General features: G+C 39.8%; 1 protein-coding gene across 1 annotated transcript in view; it reads left to right on the top strand.

Annotated features, from left to right (window-relative positions):
- The window catches only part of TTC39C (tetratricopeptide repeat domain 39C), a 70,579-nt gene extending 61,686 nt beyond the window's left edge, over nucleotides 1-8,893 (top strand). The window contains exons 8-14 of the mRNA XM_018565682.1: nucleotides 315-422; nucleotides 1,904-2,013; nucleotides 3,520-3,643; nucleotides 6,158-6,255; nucleotides 6,917-7,021; nucleotides 8,528-8,566; nucleotides 8,672-8,893. Coding sequence (XP_018421184.1) covers nucleotides 315-422; nucleotides 1,904-2,013; nucleotides 3,520-3,643; nucleotides 6,158-6,255; nucleotides 6,917-7,021; nucleotides 8,528-8,566; nucleotides 8,672-8,761 — 674 coding nt within the window. The 3' untranslated portion in view covers nucleotides 8,762-8,893. The remainder of the gene's footprint in view (nucleotides 1-314; nucleotides 423-1,903; nucleotides 2,014-3,519; nucleotides 3,644-6,157; nucleotides 6,256-6,916; nucleotides 7,022-8,527; nucleotides 8,567-8,671) is intronic.
- Nucleotides 8,894-22,389: the final 13,496 nt, after the last annotated feature.

The following is a 22,389-nucleotide window of genomic DNA, read 5'->3' as shown; positions in this document are numbered from 1 at the left end:
CTTAAAACACCACTTTTTTCATTCATATTAAATGAGAGCGTTTTACTGATTTGTGCTGTCAAAGAGTTTAACATTTCACATCTGGTCAGATTCCATATTGCCTGTTTGCTGCAAAGCACTATGCAGACAGGTTTGTGTCTGCAGTCAGGACTGTACAGCCTTCTTCAGAAGCAAGCAGTGTGTTATTCTGCCCGCAGTGCAGTCTTTTGATACATCTATGTACAGTAGAGCTCTGCCCTTTACTGTTAATCATGCGTGGTGTTATTAAGCCACCCTGTGGCTGGAAATGATTCCTTTTTACTGTTTTTTTTTAGGTTGGTGCAGCATGATAGAAATGAACTTTAAGGATGCCTTCCGTTCTTTTGAAAGACTTAAAAATGAATCTAGGTGGTCCCAGTGTTACTACGCCTATCTCACGGCAGGTAGGTACTTCTCTCACATTTCCAGCTGAAATTTTACTCTAGGACTATAATTTTGAGATATAAAATGATGACGTTCAGAGAGAATTACAGTTGTGAGAAAAAGTTTTCAGCATTTTCAGTAGCTTTCAGCATAATTGGCTCTTGAGATACAGTCATACACGTCTTTAGATTGCAGAATTTTCACTGAACAGTGGTTTAAACATTTAGGGTCACTGAATTAAAATGTACAGTATGTGAACCCTTATAATGCCATTCTAAAATCTGGAATTTCTGTTGTTTGAGCTGCTCTGTGTTCTTGAATGAGTCAACTGCTTCATCGTTCTGGTTAACAACCAATAAAATGCGCCTGTACCCAGTCTTTTGACATTAAAGTATTTACGGTACATATTCTTAACAAGCAGGGTCTATTATTGGAAACTGAACCACAACGCTTGAGAAATCATGAAAATCAGTATGTTAAGGATGTAAAGCGTCACCAGCACACCAACATAGATGAACACGGATGTATTGTCACAAAATCATAGTGCGATTGGAATCTCCAGGAGACAAAAGCTATTTAACTCATAAGTGCCCAAAACCCATATTTGAATATTTCATGGAGCTCACGTTTAAGCCCTCTTTAAGTTAAATCTTTTGGACTGTTTGATATTTGGTGCTCTCTGTGCTCCAATTCCCATATGCAGTTTGCATTGTAGTTTACCTTATTTATCAGTTATTAAACTTTCTAAAGGAAGACCCTTTCAGTCAACCTCTTTCCTTTATGCTTCCGCTGGAAGATTGAACTGGAGACTTTTCCAAGTGCAACAAGAACAAATCTTCCTTCAGACTTTGATAAGTTGTCTTTTGTCCCCCTATATATGGATATGTTACAGGAAAATCTGGAACCCAAGAATAGATTTCAATTTTTGCTGTGGGACATTAAGGTGACATATTTATATCTTTGTAAAGAACGCTCAGTTGAAGACTTTATATTCATTTGGGTGTAGTCAGAAGAGGGCACCATCCTGGTTAGTTACCAGTGGACTTTCGTGGCACAGTGATCAGAAAGGAACAGACCACTAACCAGATGTAAAAATATATAGAACCAGGCAGCATACAGTATGAACACGGGTAAGAGTTCTCCATATAAAAATAAAATTACTAGACAAAATTATAATATCAATGGCAGACGAAGCAAGTGAAGTGGTGTCACTGTGATTACTTGAATCTCATCCTTACTGATTTGACCCAGTTACTGTAATTAAGCCCCAAGAACCAAACTGGTATTGCCTACATCATTTCCTGTAGGTAATACATTTGTTTGATCATGTCATTCTTTGAGTTTTAGAGTGCAAAGGGAAAGATACGCATTTTACACAATCCTGACTTTTATCCATGTCTCATTATACAAAGCAGTAATATCTGATCAGCAATAGCACTTTAATATTATCATTGAATCATATCTAGTTACCATTAATAGTCTTTGTGTATTGTGATTTCAGTGTGTCAGGGTGCCACGGGGGATGTAGATGGAGCACAAGAAGTGTTCAGAGAAGTTCAGAAGCTTTTCAAGAGAAAAAACAATCAGATTGAACAATTTTCAGTGAAAAAGGTTTGTATGTAACACTATAGATACAGCGAACTAATGAATAAACAGTGAGAGTTCTACCGCTCACTAACCAGTGAGTTTAGTTTTTCTGAACACTGACAACATGAAATGGTATTAGTCCTATTGCAGAGCAACCATATGAAGTACACTTAGCCCTGCTGCTCAATAATAAATAATAAATGGGATAAATCTTGTTGCCCACTGACCATATGGCATAGACATAGTCCTGCTGCTTAGTGACCACTTGATGTGAGGTTTGTCTTGCTGCTCACTGACCACATGAATTGGGCCTAGTCCTGGTTCATATGGACGACATTAAATGGACTTAGTCATGCTGCATACTGATCTTATAAAGCTGGTTCAGGCCTTCTACTTAGTGGCCTCGGGAAGTAGGGTTAGTCCTGCTGAAATGGGGGAGGGGGCCTTTGCCCTTAATGTCACTTTAAGCTAAATGTTTCTTGTGAATCTGTTGTAAAGTTTCTTGCCTGGAAATCCTGCCAGTAACAGCACTTTCTGTTGGAGTGTGACAAAGCTAAGCCACTGCCTTGCAATTAGCAGCAACCATGTGCTCACATGGCAGGCTGCCATTACTGCTGCTGTTTGTGAGGCAGTGGCTTAGTGTTGTCAGCCCTGCAACAGGAAGTACTGTAACTGGCAGGATCTCCAGCTCCAGGTAAAGCTGGCCATACATTCCTGCTGACTCGCAATTTAAGCAGTGTGTGGCCTGCCAGCACTCCTCCATGTGACAAAAGTCGATTTTTCAATCTACCTTCATTGAAGGAGCCAGGCCGAAGATTGTTGGCTGAACAGTGACTGCAGCCAATCACAACTGTTCATGTATTCTGACAGCAGCTGGTGCTGGCTGTCATAATACAATGGTTGGCAGGGGAGATTTCCCCATCCAGGCTGTATATGGGCTAAACCAGAATACATGTTGAGTGTATGACCAGCTTTAGAAACTTTGCAATAGATTCACACAAAAAAAAGATTTGCTTATGAAAATGGCATACAGTGAGGCCCGATGTCAAACATACTGAGAAATAGATAATGGGTGTACATACACTTCAAAATTATCCTCTCAACACTTAACATGAAACTAATATTTAACATTAACTCCACACTTGTCACTTAACTCCCTAAATTCCAGCTCTAACCCGAACTCCTGACCCCTAATACTAACCTAACCGAATACTGCCTTCATATTTTATGCAGTATACTAACTTAACCAAATACTGCTTTCATTTATTTTTCGGTATACTAACCTAAAGGAATACTGCCTTCATTGCTTCTGTGGTATACTAACCTAAAGGAATACTGCCGTAATCCCTTCTGCGGTATACTAACCTAACCGCTATGCGATGCTGGAACTGTCAAGGTTGAAAGAAAATAGTCCTGTGCCAATATGTGAGCAGTGACAACTATTTATCCCAGGAAACAACACCCTGAATTATAGTCCTGAATATTGAATATTGGTGTATCCTTAAATACATGTATTTATATCAATAACAGGGTGACCGATTTAGAAAACAAACTCCCACCAAACATCTGTGTGTCTTGGCTGCCATTGAGGTTCTGTACCTGTGGAAAGCTCTACCCAACTGTTCTATGTCTAACCTCCAGCACATGAGCCAAGGTATTGCTTGCTTTTAATGTATTCTAGAATCAGATGTGTATATGTACAGGTGAAACTCGAATAATTAGAATATCGTGCAAAAGTAATTGCAGTAAGTGCTGCAAAAGGGGCCCAAACCAAGTACTGAGTACATATGCATGCTTGTACTTTTCAGAGGTCCAATATTGTTCTATGTACAATCCTTGTTTTATTGATTGCATGTAATAATCTACTTTTTTGAGGTTGTGGATTTGGGGTTTTCATGAGCTGTAAGCCCTAATCATCACAATTATGACAAATCACTGCTTGAATTATCTTGCTTTGCATGTAATGAGTCTATCTCATATATTAGTTTCACCTTTTAAGTTGCCTTAGTGAAATAAATGAACTTTGCACGATATTCTAATTATTCGAGTTTCACCTGTATATTCAGGAGTCACGCCTATATATGCTATTTGCTTATTAGTGATCAGAATATTTCCATAAGGGTGCACCATAACCGGCTGTATTCCATATGCCTGGTAGCTTTTCTGAAGGCATGACTTTTTTTATTGTCCATTCTAGGAATGTGTGATCTATTCATAAGTAGTGCTTTAAATGTGGCAGAGAGCTGTTCCCTTTCACAGCTGTTATCATTCATACACATGACTTTGTTTAATTGTACCTTGTGAAGGCCAATCAGAAGAACATCAGATTCAGCAAGTCATCTCGCAGCATTTAACTAGCTTTCTTGAAGGTCTAAATATACCCTTCACTGCCTGCGATTGGTGAATTTAGATCCATTGTGACAGTCGTAGCTTTAAGCACGTTTTAACAAGTATAAATAAAGCTGTTCAATGCTTTGAGAATGTCTTCCAATGAGACAGTCTGTCAGAAAACAAATTGACATTCTCCCTTGTGATCCTTGCACACTGCAATTGTAATATATGTTTTACTGAAGGGAAACACACACTCATTACTTTGTATCATTGGCTAGAAAGGAGAGCTCTTCTAAATTTAAAGTGTATTTCCACTTTTGCAGCCAAATAGGGATATTACTTACTTTATATTTGTCACATGTTCCCATTCACATAGAATAACTTAACAAAATATTTAAAAATGCTGCTTACAGTGCTTTTTACCTGCTTAAAATCCTACCTAGTCTTCCCCTATGAAATGTTAAGGAGGGCGCTGTGTGAAGTTAATGTCCATAATTAACTGTTTGTACGATGCTGGCAGATCTCATTATAAGGCCTTATTCACACAGCGTTAAGTCGGGCCGTACACTTCCATGCGGCGTTCACACCTGTATTGGAATGTTCCCAATAGGGACAGGTGCTGCGTGTAGCAGCCATACGCATACGCAGCCATACGCACACCTAAACTGCACATCTAAACTGCACATCCATGTGGGTACAGGTGTCCGCATTCATACTTAGACAGGATGGATCCTGTCTGCGTCCAAGCACGGATACCCGGACCCGCAAGGATGTGCAGTTCGGGTGTGCGTATGACGGCGTACGGTCGCATCCTCCCATTGGGAAGAACAGGCTACAACACGAAGCTCCTGTCCCTCCCGGGAATGGCCCGACACGGGCGTGCACGCCGCACGCATGTGTGCGGCCCGACTTAACTCTGTGAATGAGGCCTTAGTTGTAAACAAGATTCTCTGAGCACTGTCTTTCCTAACAAAGGGTTAAAGATCTAGACGCATTGTCTGGTAATGAGGGGAAACTTTATTGTGTCTCTAGTCTTTCTATAGGAACAGACTCTCTTTAAACTGTTGAGAATAGCTTGCAGTCTGCACAAAGGCCTCCTCCAAGGTAACATCTAAAAGGTAAGAAATTCAGGATTAAAAAATAAATAAATCTTAATAGATGTTCTGTGTGAATAGGAACGTATAATAAACATAGAGGGGTATTCTGAAATATAACTGCAAAACTGGAACTACACTTTAAGGGAGTACTATGAGGTGAGTGAAAATCACTCACCTCATAGTTTGAGCCGACCTGTGACAATGGAACTGACATGTTGGCTCAGTAGATCAGGAAGTGAGCGAACACATACCGTCACTTGCTCACTTCTCGATCCTGTCCAGCGCTGACTGGCGGAACGGACGAGGCAGGGGGCGGGTACAGCTGGCTCTGCCTCTAGATAGGCAGAGCCAGCTGTCAATCACGCAGCTGGGAGGTTCTCGACAGTAATGTCGGGATCCGTCCTGGCTGCGGCGCTCTCAGTATACTGCGAGCTGTAGCTCGCGGTATACTGAGTTTTGGGTGACGGAAGGACGCTGGTTTGTGTCCTCCCGTGACCCTTAGGAGAACTATGGGGAAAAACACTGACCCCATAGTTCTCCTTTAAGGAAATAGCTTTCTGATATTTGTGTCTGTAGAATGATGCTGGGCTAAGAGACATTCAAGACTGGCAGTAGGCTGCGATCATACAATATGTATTAGATATTTTATTACTCATGCTCCGCAGATCTCTTCAGACAGTTGTGATCCCTCCAATATCTCACTTCTGTGTTTGTATGCCTTGATTTTGTACGATTGACAGCTTGCCATGAGGTGACGGAACCTTCTGCTGTTGGATTAAGGAACTTGCTCCTCGGGGCTATCCACAAATGTCTGGGAAATGCTGAAGATGCCATTCAGGTGAGACCTCAAGCAAGGCATTTGGTGTAGAAAACAAACATATTTTATTACATTGGATTTTCCCATCCAGGATAAAAAGCTCTCCCATGATTGTAACACTTTTATGTAACAGCATGTAAAAGGAGTTGCAGGTCTGCAATTTACGCAGTTGCTGTCCAGCTCTTATTTACAATGGGGCTGCGGGAGCCATAACACTGGCCATACAGTAACAATCAATAAAAGATTTGCTCCTTTAAAATGATCTTTCACTGAGAGGCAATTGTTTGATACAAGAAAAACAGATTTGGCCAAATTCAAGTGGATTTTCTGCCATGACCAATCATTCCTATTTGATGAAAATGGTATTATCCAGCAATAGGATAACATTCTGAGGTGCTGACAAAGCATGACCCTGCGTTCTTTGGACCTGATCTATAGCATTACTTTGACATAATTCTTTATTATATATCTCATTCACACATACAATACACAAACAATATATTAGGGACTTGTTTTATTGCATCTTACAGAGTTGGAAGAAAGAAATGTTGAACATTTGTTTTGACTTTTCTTCTTGATAGTATTGGCCAAGTTAAATCCAGTGTGCTGGGAATCTGATAAATAACCAGCCAAGCACTATATTTAGTTTGACATTTACATAACAGGAAAAACTCTCTTTCAGTTCTTCCATCGTGCTGTGAAAGATGAACTGGGGCGACAGCAGAACCTCTACATTCAGCCATATGCCTGCTATGAACTGGGCTGCATTTTGTTGGACAATCCAGAGGTACACAGCACTTTATCATTTTTCATTTTATTTCAAGGTAAACTCCTTAAAACGCAACTAAATGCTGATATGTCTAAAAAATGATTATATTATCATTAAACAAAGCTGGTGTAAGTAAGTAAATCTGACTTTGTATCAGCACCTGCCCAGCTGATAAATATCTAAACTGGATGGACAGAACTACAAATCTTTCTCAGGTAAAGCAGCTCCCGTATATGTATTTCAATGTGGATTTAGCTGTTTGCTTGGAGTTCTTTTTTACTTTCTATGCTGTTTAGATGTGTAAAATGTATCATTACTTCAAACGAATGAACACTGACACAGATCATAGTAGTTTAGGTTTTAAAATGTATTGTTAAAAAAAAAGAAACTTGTGAGGCAGCACGGCTGTTTGTTTTTTTTTTTTTTTATGTCCCCAGCTAGAGAGATGTGAAAAGTATATTTATTTTGTCAGCTGGTGTGCACACAGGAGACTGTTTGGAGTGTATTTATAAAGCGTTCGCAGAGCCATTCATCCTGCAAAACTCAGTGAACATTCGTTCCGTATGAATGGAGTTCATACAAAATGTCAAATACAGTATCTCTAAAATACTGCAATATGGTCACTAGATGGAGCTGAAGAGCATTAGAACCAAATACTTCTTTCCTATGCTCCTCAGTGCCATCTGGTGGCCATAATGCAGTATTTCCCTGAGAGTACATTAGTCTAGGAAAGAAAATATATTCTGAGTGTACATTTTTATTATTATTATACAGGATTTATATAGCACCAACAGTTTGCGCATTTACAAAATAGGGGAGACAGTACAGGTACAATAGAATTTCAGTATAGTAGGGTTAGGGGGGCTCTGCTCGTGAGAGCTTACAATCTAGTATTTTGGCCTCCATTCACACAGAACAAAGGTTCACAAGGTTTTCCTCTGTGAATTGTTTTGTAAAGACAGCCTTGTCCTTTCAGATCATGCTAGGTATGCACTGCGGACCTAAAGTAAAAGGAAAGGCTACACAACAATCCTCCTGTTAAATGTTGCCTGCACATTGTTCTGATACTCCCTACATACATTTCTTATATATTGCACCTTTTTAAAAATGTTTTTCTATGCAGTCACATGAAATCTCCTAATCCCATAGAGCAATGATGCCATCCCCCTGGTGTTCATAGCTCTAAAGGCATTGTTGGCTTGTGGAGAATTCACGCCCACCAGCCGTAGGGAAAGGGGATTACGCTGAAGCTTTGTGGCCACAATTGAAAAACGTAGGGAAGAAAATAGGGATTTGGGTGGTGACTTTTTAGAAATTGTATGCAGGGAATATTGGAGCACTGGGGAAGCACCATTTAACAGGTAGGTTTTTGTATAGCCTTTCCTTCTACTTTAACTGTAGTTTTGCCGGGCATATCTAGCCTGCCCACGGTCCTCAGGTAGTTAAAACACGTACGTTGAATCATAATTTGTGTATTCTGATAAGAAGGCGATAAACTTTGTGTATTATCTTCTTTTTTTCCAGACTGTTGCAAAGGGGAAAACGCTGCTGTTCCAAGCTAAGGTAATATTCATGGTATTTCCAGCATGCTACAGGGCTTGGACAGTTGTAACGTTGTACAGTACACAGACCTTTCCTATATCTCTCTTGTTTTTGTGCTGCTTGCAGGAGGACTTCACAGGTTACGACTTTGAGAACAGACTGCATGTACGGATCCACGCAGCCTTAGCCTCTCTCAGGGAGGTGGTCCCTCAGTGACAGCAAGGAGGACAAGACTCTTCTATCCCTGCACTTAAAACACACAGAAGAGTATCACAATGGCTGACTGTGGATGATACGGGTGACTGAGTATGTTCTCTGTACACCAGCTGTGCTGATATCTAGAGACAATTCACAGTTGTAGTAAAAAAGAACTGACACAGAACTATGACATTTTTAAATATTCTGCGAGTCAAAGCTCCATTCTGACACCGCTACAGGAAAATACTTGGCTACAGTGGGGGATTTTCCTCAGAAGTGTGGTAGTGACTTGTACAAAATGTCCGTCCAACCCTTGTATTAGGCACAAGCCGCAGTTCCACTTACTGCAGGCAAACAATTGGCCTTGTGTTATCTTTTTTTTGTCAGGGTTGTACAGATAATGCGGATGTTACTGGGATAGCTTCATTAACATTGTGAGCGCTAAATGTCAATAGGCTGAAGTGCTCGGCAGCAAGACCCATTTCTATGAGGAACAAAGTACTCGGCTGCTGATCTTCTCTCTACCTTTCTGATCCAAATCACTGTGGCTTAGTCACTATATACCCTTGCTGACCTATATACCCTTGCTAAAGCAGACTTGTCATTAAGGTCAACCAATACAACAGTAGCTACTGACTACTCATCCATGGCCAGATTCTAAGGCAGGCCTTGGCCAAGTTTAGGGTAGTCTATGACCCGTTGAGGTATAGGGAGGTATGCCCGTGCTTTGTGTAATTTGCATAACTACACAAGACCTCCTCCTCCATTACTTTCTCAGCACCTTACATGACTGCAGTCCAGATGCTGTGTGATGTACATGTGGGTTGGGACTATAGATCAATCACGGGCATCTGCCCATAGAAAACATGTACATAAAGATGATGTTTGAGGTGCTCTTTTTGGCACCAGCTGACATAGCAGTAAATGGCAGCTTTTTTCTCTCTTCTGTTTATAGATAGATTTATAATTACATGTGCCTGTGAATGGGAGCATTCATTTTTGAATAAGTGTGTTTTTAGGATTTGCTTAACGTACTTCTATTCAAAACTTTTTTGGGGGGGGGATGGAGTAGGGAAGATATAGAACATCTGTAAGATTCTTATTATGTCTCCTTTTAGGAAATATTAGCTTACTTCCTGTGTATTTTGAGGGGTGTCAGCAGACAGGAAATGGTGAGATTTTCCCATCACTTCTTGGATTTTCTGTTTAAAAGGGGTCAGAACAGGAAGTTGGGGGTGATCCCATCAGCAGAACACAGGCAGTGAGAAAACACTGTTTGTAGCGGAGTAAAGCTGGCCATACACCTTACAATTATCTGCAGATGTTCTATGTTTAGATGGAAAAGGTGCAACAGATTCCTCCATCTACGCTAAACTGTGTGGATGGAGGAATCTCCCGCATGTAAGGTGTATGGGCACCTTAAGGAAAGTTTAAGGTTCTGTCCGGATTCTATTGCTACCTGGGTCTCCATGAGGGAAATCTCCCCTCACTACCTGTCCAGGGAATAAGCATCAGACAGAGCAAAAAGCTCTTTTAAATTCAGACGGCATGTCAAACCTGGCCGAATCTCCTTCCTTCTCTTCTCCACGCTTCCAGACCAGATTTGAAAAAGCTTTGGAGTTGGACGTTAATGCGATTTTAACAGAAAATGAGTAGAGAAGATCAGGAGCAGCGTACTTGGCTCATTATGGGGAGAACCAAGCTTAAGGGGGCCTAGCTTTCATTGTAAAACTGCACACATAACACAAAGTGATGTACATTGTCCCTCACAGCACAAACTATGCCTATGTGGCATATGGCTTCCCATATTGAATAGTAGGCCATTTAGCTGTATACCACTCTGTTAATCTAGACTATATCAGGCAAGTGAGGCTACATTTTATAGGTTATTACCTATCGTGGATGGTTGGTGAGGTAGCAACTAAGAGAGGAAGGCACAAAGATGCTCCAACATTCCTCAGCAAAATTCCAGGAACCTGATGTAGTTGCCATTCAGATTCAAACTTCAAACCAGGCTTAAAGCCGACTGGTGTCTGATGGAAGGATATCCAGTTCTCCGTAAGAACGCATAGATTCATTTAGCCTCAGGGCATTCTTATTTATTCAACTGGGGCAAAAACGTCTGTGTAGGATTAGACTTCCATGTTCAGTTTTAGCAGCCACATTTTAAAATGCAGGAGTAACTAAAGTGTGAGGCCATCATGGTTTAGGGTCAATAGAATTCAGACATTTGTGCAACAGTGCCCTCTAGTGTTTTAAGATTTTACATTGCACTTGTAAATGGTTGCAGAAAAGTAAAACTATAAATAGCACTGGCTAACTGAATATATCTTAGCATGAGCTTTGAAGAATTCTTAGTAGATATAGAGGCACTCACAGATCTTGCAGCGGAGATAAGTCAAAGCATCAGCGCTTTATTGTAGACATTTTCCTGGAGCTCAGTCCATCTTTCGCAAGACATATATATGACAAATGTTCACGCACAACACATTGTCCCTGCGAACTATCATTGTGATTGTGCAAAACACCAATAAAAGAACCAGGATACGCTGTCATGCAATCACATGGGGGAATGAAAACCGATGTCATGAAACTGGATAAAGCGATATTTAATCATTTGCATGAACATCAAACTATTTCCGAGTACAGAAAAATAATAAGTGTAGAAGGAGACTGTATGATCTCTGTCCTTTCCTTTACTACCTGTTAAGGGGCAGGCTGACAAGCTACACAAATTGGTGAAAGTCCTCATGGTCAATTCGTAAAGTTATTTTATGGCTTGGTAATAATCACTTCACTTACCAACATATTGCACAATTACAGGAAGCAACCATTATTGTTTGTCTTTATTTCTAATTATTTGGTACTTTTGCTTATGTATTATATTTCATTACAACCTCACAATTAATCCCATCCAGAAACTGTATTTTTAAAATCTTCATATATTTAACTTTTATGTGCAAAATAACAAACATTGGAATGCATAAAATGAAAACATTTCCCATTTTCTTCTGGGGCTGACATTATCCCATGCTTTGCACAGTACCGTGTTTTCACGAAAATAAGACACTGTCTTATATTTTTTTTGGCTCAAAAAAGCACACAGGTCTTATTTTCGGGGTAGTTCTTATTTATTTATTTTTTGATATGTACAACAATCCACACATATTCATGTAGAAAAGTCTACATGTGTTCATGTACAAAAATATGGAGGTCAGGGCAATCAGGGGTGCCGTAGGTTTCCAAGAGCAATGTGCTAACCAATCGTTGGCCAGAATGAGCGATTCCTCACAGGCGGAGTGAATTTGGTATCGCTCTGCCTGTGACAGGAGCCGACGCTATAGAGGAAGCATCGGCCTATGCGGCTCTGCTCCGTCCGCTGCCGCCTCACTTCCTCTGGCGCTGGCACCGCTGATTCTCTCCCGCGGCTCTTCAAGTTCTCCCTTATGCTACCATCGGCCCTGGGAATGGTCACAACTAGGTCTTATTTTCTTATATTTTAGCAATTCCCAAAAATAGTACTAGGTCTTATTTTTCGAGGAAACAGGGTACCTAGATCCCGTTTCATCGGTTTTTGATGGTACAAAATGACAGATAACGCACAGTAAAAAATATTGTGCATGCGTTAAGCTTTAGTGACTTGACCATAGAAAGGCTTTTACTGCTGCAGGAGACATTTCTGTGTTAGTTTTCTATGCTTTCTCTCTTTCTGCATCCCAAAGCCCGTTTCCACCTTTGTTAGTGATTAGCATTTACTGTGGTAATGAAGAGGTGCAGTGATGATGTATGTGTGTGTACATTTTCATGGCTCACATTGCAGGCTTTATTCATTTTTTTATGGACATTTTTGTAGGCCTGAGTCCTACATATTTAACATTGTCTTCACAGGAAACAGTCTGACACTGGGGTCAGATTGTAAGGCAGCTGACCCACTACCTGTGAGTCATTGTAAAGGTGCCCATGCACCTCGCAATCATCGGACAAATATTTTTGTCCAATGATCGAATCGTCGTACGTTGGCCCCATGCTGCCCCGACCCTCGCACAGTTTCATTGGTGGTCGTTAGCAAAATCACCTGGCAGATTTTCGTTAATTGACGGTACAGATTTTCATTTGTGTTAATCATGAGCAGTGTTAATCGTGCGATTTGTGACGTACGAAAACTCCACCAACCTTGCGAATTTCGTACGATTCGCCAGAAGTTTTCTAGCCTGTGGGAAAGTCAAAAGTTGTACGATTGTACAGTGTTTGCAGTTGTACACTACCCATCAACCTTGCGAATATCGGACGAAAACGCGATCGCAAACAAAAATCGGCTGATCGTAAGGTGTATGGGCACCTTAACAAGATCACTGCACACCAGCTCTTGCCTTTCCAGGTCACAATACGCTGTCTGGGAGGAGAGGGCCGTTGCCACTATGAATACTAATGAAGGGGGAAGGGGAGCTGAGAGAGCGTGTGAATTTACCCAGACCGCTTGTAGAGTGCAGAGGAGGCCCAAGTGCAGAGGAGGCCATTTCAAAATGAAGAGGACAGGTAGAAAAAAAAAGTAAGCTTCTGTGTTCATATACAGCAACTGCATACACCTGCTTCATGTAACTCAGTGTACATTGCTAGCATGTTTTCTTTTTTTAATACCTCTGCAAAAGTGGAAATGGTCTTTAATGTACCCTACATGATCATCTGCAGGGTATCGTATTGTACAGCTATATCTATATATATCAGCTAGGGCTGTGGTGAGTAGGAATGTGCATTCAAACCAAATTTGCCAAGGTGGCCCTAAACTGTCAGTGGCACACCTCCCTCCCGGCTCAGTTAGCTGCATTTTCCATAACAAAGAGGTGGGGAATGAGCTGATTGGGCCGAGGGAAAGAGGGGTGTCACAGACAGTTTTGTGCTGGCTTGGTGTTCACCAAGCCCACATACATCCCTAGTGGTGTGGTATACTGCCTGTACGCCTTACCCGAGTCTCAAGTCACAAACCTTTACACAGGAATAAGTATCTTAATTTTCAGACCGTTATCCTCAAAATCTCATTGGACTCTTATTGGAAAATAACTCGCTTTTCTTTTTTAAAAATAAGGATCCTTATGCTGGTGTTTTAGCTTGTAAATTGAGTGTGTTAGCATGTATTACTGCAATGTATAGTGAGTGGGCCCTCATAGTTTTTAGGTCAGGGACACGTCTTGGGTAACTATGGAGTGCTAAGGGCTCCGCGCACAGTCTTCGATAGCTGGTGAGCAGAAATACAGGAGCCTCTTAGAATATTTCCAGTAGTCTGTCATCTTTTATATGACACCATTCTTCACAAAGAGAGCAAAGTAGTCTTCAACGTGTTTTTAGTTGGCCAACGAAAGGCAGCAGCTATTTCAGCTTTCCTGTTACTATCTATGGCAGGCACATTACTTTACTGCCTGTGAAACGTATCACACCATCAAGGCCAATACAACATTATAAAAAGAAAAACAAAGCTATCAGCTGTGAAGGGAAGTAAATGGCAATACTAAGAAGCTGTAGCAGTTCTATACATCATTTAAAATGCATTTTTCATCTAATTCAGGGATATTTCCAGTCTTGATTTTCTGATGGACTTGCCACATTGTTAGGAACTCATTCATAGTGTGCTAAAAGTCTATGTTTTTTTTTTAATTTATTGAATTTCCTGAAAAGGTATAAGAAAGTTGACATAGGCTAGAGAGGAAACATTCTGTTTTACTGTTAGTTTTAATGGCAGGTATCAATAGTTTTAGGTTAGCTTTTATGTATTTATAAAAAGTATTTATTTCAATGATTGCTGTTATTAGGGTTTCAGATTCAGTGGTGGATATGTAATCATATAGCCTACTTTTACATTTCTTTGTTTGCAGGGTAATATGCAGATGGTAAGAATGATAACGCACTAATATGTTCTTTTATTAAGCAGAACAGAGAGGGCCAAGTAACCTTCATGTGTCATTTTAGCTGTTTTGTTAAAGGAGAACTATGAGATGAGTGATTTCCACTCACCTCATAGTTCTAAGCCGACCTGTGACAATGAGACTGTCACAGGTCAGCTCAGTAGATCGGGAGGTGAGCGAACACATACCAGGTTCGCTCACCTCTCGATCCTGTCACAGCTCTCTGCCGTGACAGGGGGAGGGGCTGGATTCCCCTCTCCCCGCTCCGATCTGCCAGCACTGACTGGCGGAACGGACGGGGGAGGGGGCGGGTACAGCTGGCTCTTCCTCTAGATAGGCAGAGCCAGCTGTCACTCACGCAGCTGGGCGGATCCCGTCATCTACGTAGCTTGCGGTATACTGAGCTTAGGGTAACGGGAGGACGCTAGTTTGTGTCCTCCCGTTACCCTAAGGAGAACTATGGGGAAAAAACACTGACCCCATAGTTCTCCTTTAACGCAAATTTCTGCAGCCCTGTTTTGGGTCCCCACCTTGCCTGGTGCAGAAACCCCTTTCAATGGAAATTCCAGGCAAAATCAAATACTATGGGGGGGAATTTATAAATACTGGAGCAGACAATTTCCTCAGAGACCGTAACATACAGGGGCACAGGTACCCTTAAAAACAAGATCACACAGGGACTCATACACACGCAGACAAATGCAGAATCACATACATACAGGCAATAGGTTGAACTTGATGGACCTGTGTCTTTATTCAACCTCAAATACTACGTAACTATGTAAGACAACATTTGGAGCAGTTGCCCATGTCAACCAATCTCTGCAGTCTGTTCAGTTAAGATTTGAAATGTAAGAGAAAGGCTGATTGGTTACCATGCACAGCTGCTCCAGATTTTGTCTGCTCCAGTTTTGATACATTCCCCTCTATGAATGTTTGGGGCCCTTCTTTATAGTAACATGAAAGGTACGAGTCCTCCCATAAGTCTTACTAAGCAGCAGTGGGCCAGCATCCTGCTGTTGCCTAACCTCATCCCACACGGCAGATGTTAACAAACGTTCCCCAGCATGTTGCCCAATGCTGAAAATGTGTAGCACTTACCAGCTACCAGTGCATCTGATAGCTGTCACACCCGGTTGTTACAGAAAGCTGCAGTCCCTACTAATAACTTGGAACTAATCATGTGATCACTATGCTCGCTATTCAGCTATGATGATATGATTACGTGCAAGCTATATTATTCAGAACCCAAATGGTTTCAGCTCACAGAAGCCACAACGATCTGAAGATGGCAGTGTTCCTTCTCTTTAGTACTGTGATTGCCTGATATAATTATAGTATTAAAAAATATATGAATTACTAAAAAAGAAAATTGAAAAATGTGCATATATACAGTATGTATATGTACATCTCTCCGATGGGATCAGAGGGAGCTATGGAAATCTTTCCAATGAGGTAGATATTGGAAAACATGTTTTTAGCTGAATGGGAAAGGGTTACAACCACTATGAGGTTCATTGCTGTCTTTGTCTTTCACACACAGAGAAAAATAAAAACCTATTATATGTTCGGATTGTTCTTGGGCTTTAATGTTAAACTGGTGCAAAAATAAAAGCATTGTTCCGATCATTAAGTGGTAAATAAGACAATGCAAACAATAGTAATGATGTGCAGAGGCAACCATCAGATTTTACTTGTCAGCATTACAACTGTGGAAAAAAAACCTGATGGTTTGTTTTGGGTTGCAGTAAAGTTTGGACTGCACATTACTGTAATTAAATAAACCCCCCAATAATCTTTACTGGGAAATTGAAGATAAACACCAAGGCCACTCATCTGTCACATACAAATATCTGCCAACTTTCAGTTCATTTTCATATATCTGAAGCTGGCACTGCTCCTCCTAAACATTGGCACACGGCCTCCAAATCATAACCGGGAAACGCTGCTTTATAATACTCTGCCCTTTTGGGTCATGTAGGCTGGTTAACATATAGATGGAAAGGTAGTATAGCTTTCTGCAATCCTTTCGTGTTGCAGCATTATAGGCTGTCTTCCTTTTCCAGTGATATGTTTTTACATTTTAGAAGAGCGTGTAGGAGATATACAATACACTCACTATATATTAAGAATGAATGATAGTCCAAGGTGCAAGTTCTTCCTTTATTATCCCTTTAATATCCGTTTCTTAATGCAATTGTCCCCCTACTGGTGTTTGCTTCTTTTATTACTGCTAACAACAAAAGTTCTCCTTAGAATAAAGGCAGGTGGTCAAATAAAAGTATTGTATAATGGTAATAGTAATCACGGAGACATAGAAACCTGGTGCAAATGTTTGTTTAATAGGAACAGGGTTTCTTTGCCAGGTGGCCACCAAAAACAGGCACATTGAATAGTAAAAATCCACCAGGGAGTACATAGAAAATAACCAGGAGAAGAGGTCTGACGAATGCCCCATAAGAGATGCTTTGCAGCTGTTTCAGGGGGCAAATTAGCTGAAAGTTAGACTTCTAACATTTTAGTTAGAACCAGTGGTACTGCAAGAAACCCAAGTACAACTATGAGTGTTTCTCTTATATTGTTTTCTACTTTTTATTAACTTTGCACATGAGAAAATCACATGTAGTGCACAAAGTCATAAACTGCTTCTCTGAAATAAATGCTTTTTATAAATAGGTTTTGTTAGTTATGGATGCTCATTAGGTAGAATAATTCTGGTCATAATTGTCTTTACTTTAGTTAGTGATAATATGAGATGGTCAAGGGACTTCATTGCAGGGAATTTAGGTTAAAATCTCCCCGAATGAAAGAAGAACATTAGGATTATTTAAATGCATTATGCCAATTTCATCATTTTGGCATAATATGGGGAAAATTACTTGAATGCTTTTACCACATCCTGATCTAATACCCCATTAAAAAACCCACATTGAATAAAGTGATGTAGATAGCTTATGACAGCTTTAACTCATATTTGCATTGTTACTGAAACATAATGTTACACAGGTAGTATTGTCTCCCTTAGATTGTGCCTGTGATGAGAAGAGTGGGTTGCTAGTGGTTACAGACTCGGAGGCATAGTCTATAAGCAATAAAATAGTACAAAGTACGGTATACAGTTAATGGCCTATTTATTTAGTGTCCATCAATCAGTACGTTTAGTTTTCATTAATTACAATTTGATCATAAAATGGAATTTAGGTGTTACAGAAAACCTGGCATATTTATTGTTGTGTAATGTAAAGAACTCTCACTTTTATATTTCTGAAAAGAGAATAAAAGGAAACAGATCTTGATTTGTGTCCTGTATTTATTGCAGATTGTAAATTCCTTGTGTCCTCTGTTATTGCCAGATTTTGCATTTGTCTCCAGAGTTCTACCTGTCAATTGAGCGAATGTCCCGGATATAATTCTCTATTTCTAAATGTCTTTGACTTACTTTTGCAGACATTCCATTTTCTTTATTTCTAAAGAATTCATTTTTTTTGGAGTTTAAAACGTATTTCCATTTAAAACATGTTTTTTTGCATAGCATAAAAGAAAAAGACCCGTTTTTTTTCTATTCAATTTGTGTCCAGTTGGATGACTTGGTCGAACCTTACTAATAACATATACAGATTTCCCCTCACTTCCTTCCCTGGTGACAACATTGGCACTAAAAAAGGAAGTAAGAAAAAGATCTCCCGAACTGGGCCACAGACAGCAAAAAAACCAACAAGGATTTTATTAGCTACTCTATAAAAAATGGCTAAAGATGAACATTGATGTAACGAGCTTAAGAAAGACCAACCAACATGCAGATTCAGAATCAGGATGGAGTTTGGGTGGTATTTTGTTTTGACCTGATATAAAGATTGTGAGGTTTGATTAATTATAAGTATGCCTAAGTGAGCTGTGGTCTGCATGGTACCCAATTCAAAAGGAATGGGCTGTAATGCACCTCAATGCCCAAGAATTCTGGTCCTGCTGTAGTTTTTACGCACACCAAAGAGAAAGAAGGAGCAAAATTATCTCCAGTGTTGGTGGCAGTGGCCATAATAATAACAACAAAGAGCATTGGTGTCAGTGACTGCAATAATAACCCCCAGCATTAGTGTCAGTCACGTGTACCTATTGTTACAGGCCTGTGTGGAATAACATTGCTTTATTTACAGGATTTCTGTTTATGATCTTACAAACACAAAGCAGCATTTTAATTCATGCTGATCTCTGCATGAACATATTGTCTGCCTTATTGTATTTGAAATGCGTGAGTAAATTGGATATATTGGGAATTTCTAATCAAATATCAGACTAAAAACTTGTCCAAATTAAACCATGTTAAAAATTTGAGAATGTTTAATATAATTATTAAGTGCTGGTGAATGACACATCTACAGAAAATGAAAATCAATGATTTAAAAGCAATGTTATTGCACATTAATATGCTTTATAAGCATTGTTTATGGTTTTTGTTTCAGTGGCTGCCCACTCAGTGTGTGGTTTTTACTTACACAGAAGATCACAAGCATTTTGGTTTCAAGGGAGCAAAGGACACTATCATCGTATTTGGACACATTGTTATAAGATACACTGTTAACTAGGGATGCACCGATACTTTACAAGTACCAGTGCAGATACCTGGCATTCTCGAGAACTACCGCGGTTGCAGCTGGGACTGGGCTCTGGCGCTCCACCACTGTCCTGAAATCATTTGTCTGTATTGTTTTAGAAAAACTGTCACATGACAAAACAAAACTGTATCAGTACTTGTATCTGTAAGTACTCGGCAAGTACAAGTACTCGTACTTGCAAAACTGGTATCTGTGCATCCCTTTATTTATATTTATAAAAATAAAATCGTACATTAAAACAGAGATGTACAAATCCCGGGAGCTCCGTGTGCTCTTTACAAATGACAGCTGCCTCCTAATTTTTCTCTAGTCTAGTCTTGGAGCTCGAAAAGTATCTGTACTCGTACCGAGTACAGTACTTGGTATCGGTGCATCCCTACTGTTAACCCTTCTTTGGAATGTTTTACATTGTGAATTCACTTTGTTACCACTTGTATAACATACTGCAAAGTGCTGGTTCAGTGTTGGGTTCAGGGAATACTAAGCAAAATTCATTATCATGATGTGAATTATATTGACCTCCAATGCAAAGTTAAATATACAGTAGAAAATGGTGATTCAGCAGCATTCAGGGCCAGCAAGGGAGTGTTTCATCAGCTGTAAGTAAAAGGTTCAGTCGCTGGCTGTGACATCAACTGTATATTTTAAGATACAAAATTCGTTAGTTTAAAAAAAAAAACCAAAAACAGTAAAAGGATTGGCATTTGCAAAAAGTCATGTAAATCAACTTCTCACACATTGCAATTCTACCAATATTGGGAAGACGACTGTAATCCACAGTTTGAAAGGATGGAGCTTCTGGCCTCATGATTCTAGCCGCTGCATTGTTTGCCAATTTGGTCTGCATGAGAGACTGTACAAGTGTCACAGACTTACAATGGTGGGAGTTGGAATACATCAACATACATTTGCTGCATTTCTATGCATGCATCTTGTGTGTTTCTCTAATAACCAACAAAATCTTTCTGCTGGTGATATTATTGAATGCATTAAAATGGTGTACATTTGAAATCAATTGGGGCAAGTGCTTAATAATTTGGTGCATTCTTTTGGACAATGATAGAAATTGTCACATATCACTTTTAATGTGATTGGCGCAGCTGGCACAACACATAGAACTTGCATAATGGCATTGTCAATTTGACCCACAGAAAAAGCATCAATATTTACACTAAAAGAATTGCAGCAGTATAGGAATACGTTTCTATAGCTTCAGGATAGTAATATATGAGCTGCCAATTAATTTATACATTGCATTCTTCACTCTGCTCCTTCATTACGTGGTTGGTAACTGAGCAATTAACAATGCAAGGGTGGTGGGTAAAATACTCCAGCTCTACGATCCAACTGTATTCACAGTTCTCATAACAGCTCTGGACAGTAAAAGAGAAAGTGACTTGTGTATTATTATTATTAAGGGTGTGATACATCATCATTGTGGGCTTAAAGTGACACAAAACTCAGGAGTTAAATCTTAAAAATCCATTCAAGTACCTTAACAATACTGGGCATTATTTGTGTATCACTCGGCTGTAGATCCTCATATCTCTGAATTGGTGCCGACACTGTCCTTCCTTCTGGAGCGTGGCTACTTTTGTCCTTCATGGTCCCTGTGTGTAAAGTAGACAACGCTCCAAGCTCACTCCTGTGATGGACTACAATCTCAATACAAATTAGTGAACTAAACATGAGATTGTAGTCCATCATCACGGGAGTGAGCTTGGAGCGGGTGCTACTTTACAACACACACAGGGACCATAGGGAACAAAAGTAGCCACCCTCCAGGAGGAAGGACAGTGTAAGCACCAATTCCCACCTCAAACTAACCACTCAACCATCATGTTCTCAAACAATTCATCCCCAAGAGATGTTTTGAGGATCTACAGCCGAGTGATACACAAATAGGATACAATTTCTCTTAATAGCTAAGGTACTTGAATGCATTTTTAGGATTTAACTCCTGAGTTTAGTGTCAGCTAAAAAACATATATGTCACATATAAAGCAAGGTGACAAGCATAAGCCCTGACACTGCCTATAACCTACAAATGAGCACACTAATAAAACAATCAAGTATGCATTTCCATTCAATAAAACTAGAAAAAAAGATACAGACGCACACTCCTCTTCATGCCCCATTGTGGTTTGGTTCTGCCAGACCTGTTCTTCCAGTTCCCAAGTTCTTTTCGAGGGTTTAGGAACTGTACTCACTGACACCTTGATTTGGATTTCCCTTCTGCTCATTTACTTTCCATTGTGTTAATTGATAAAAAATAAACTATTAACACTTTTAATTCTGAACACATTCTTACTTTACAGCATTTCATAATTTTGTGTGTGTATATACACACACACACACACACACACACACACACGCTCAGCTGGGTAGTGAACACTACAGTATTTATATGACAATAGGTTTAAAATAAAAAAAAAGGAGTATTTTTTCAAACTTTATTTCAATGCTTATAAGAAGCAGCAGATGATTTAAAGATTACATTAATATATTTCTCTAAACAATTCTCATGGCTTACAAAACAGACTCCTAGGATTGCTTGCCCCAAGGATTTGCTAACTTGCTATACAATGCATTCTAGAACAGGCACCTCGCATAAAAGAGGGATACCAATTATATGCATATTTATTTCAAGATATGTATACAAATGTACAAGTTACAAGGTTTAGTTTGTATTACAGATGTATCTGTTAAATAAATGTATAGGCCTTAGTTGTATTGGGCTGCACTTCATATCCCAGTGCCTTCTACATGTTGGGAAAAATATGGAGATGACACAGGAAGGACAACATACAGTTTGTTACCTATTGAAATAGCATTTTTATCATATATTTTCTGGATTCAGAATACATCTTTGTAACAGAAGAAAGGAAATGTACATTTTCCCGAACTGATGGTAGCAGTGTGAAGATGTCTAAAAACAAATAATGTCCAGCCAAAACCATTTTCTGAGTTTTGGATAGAGTGGTAAAGGATTAGAACCTCTGCTTTTTACTATTTGGAGCTCCGTTAGAGAGCTTTACCCTCACTTTTAGTCCTGCGGACCATGTTTCACCAGACAGGCAGTGAGAGGAACTCTCCAACTACAACACAGACAGAAATAACTTTTTTTATTTTTTAG

The sequence above is a fragment of the Nanorana parkeri genome, unplaced genomic scaffold, assembly GCF_000935625.1.
Source record: "Nanorana parkeri isolate BGI_ZX_2015 unplaced genomic scaffold, ASM93562v1 scaffold873, whole genome shotgun sequence".
In the NCBI taxonomy this organism is placed as follows: Eukaryota; Metazoa; Chordata; class Amphibia; order Anura; family Dicroglossidae; genus Nanorana; species Nanorana parkeri.
This window is presented reverse-complemented; position numbering and strand designations above follow the sequence as displayed.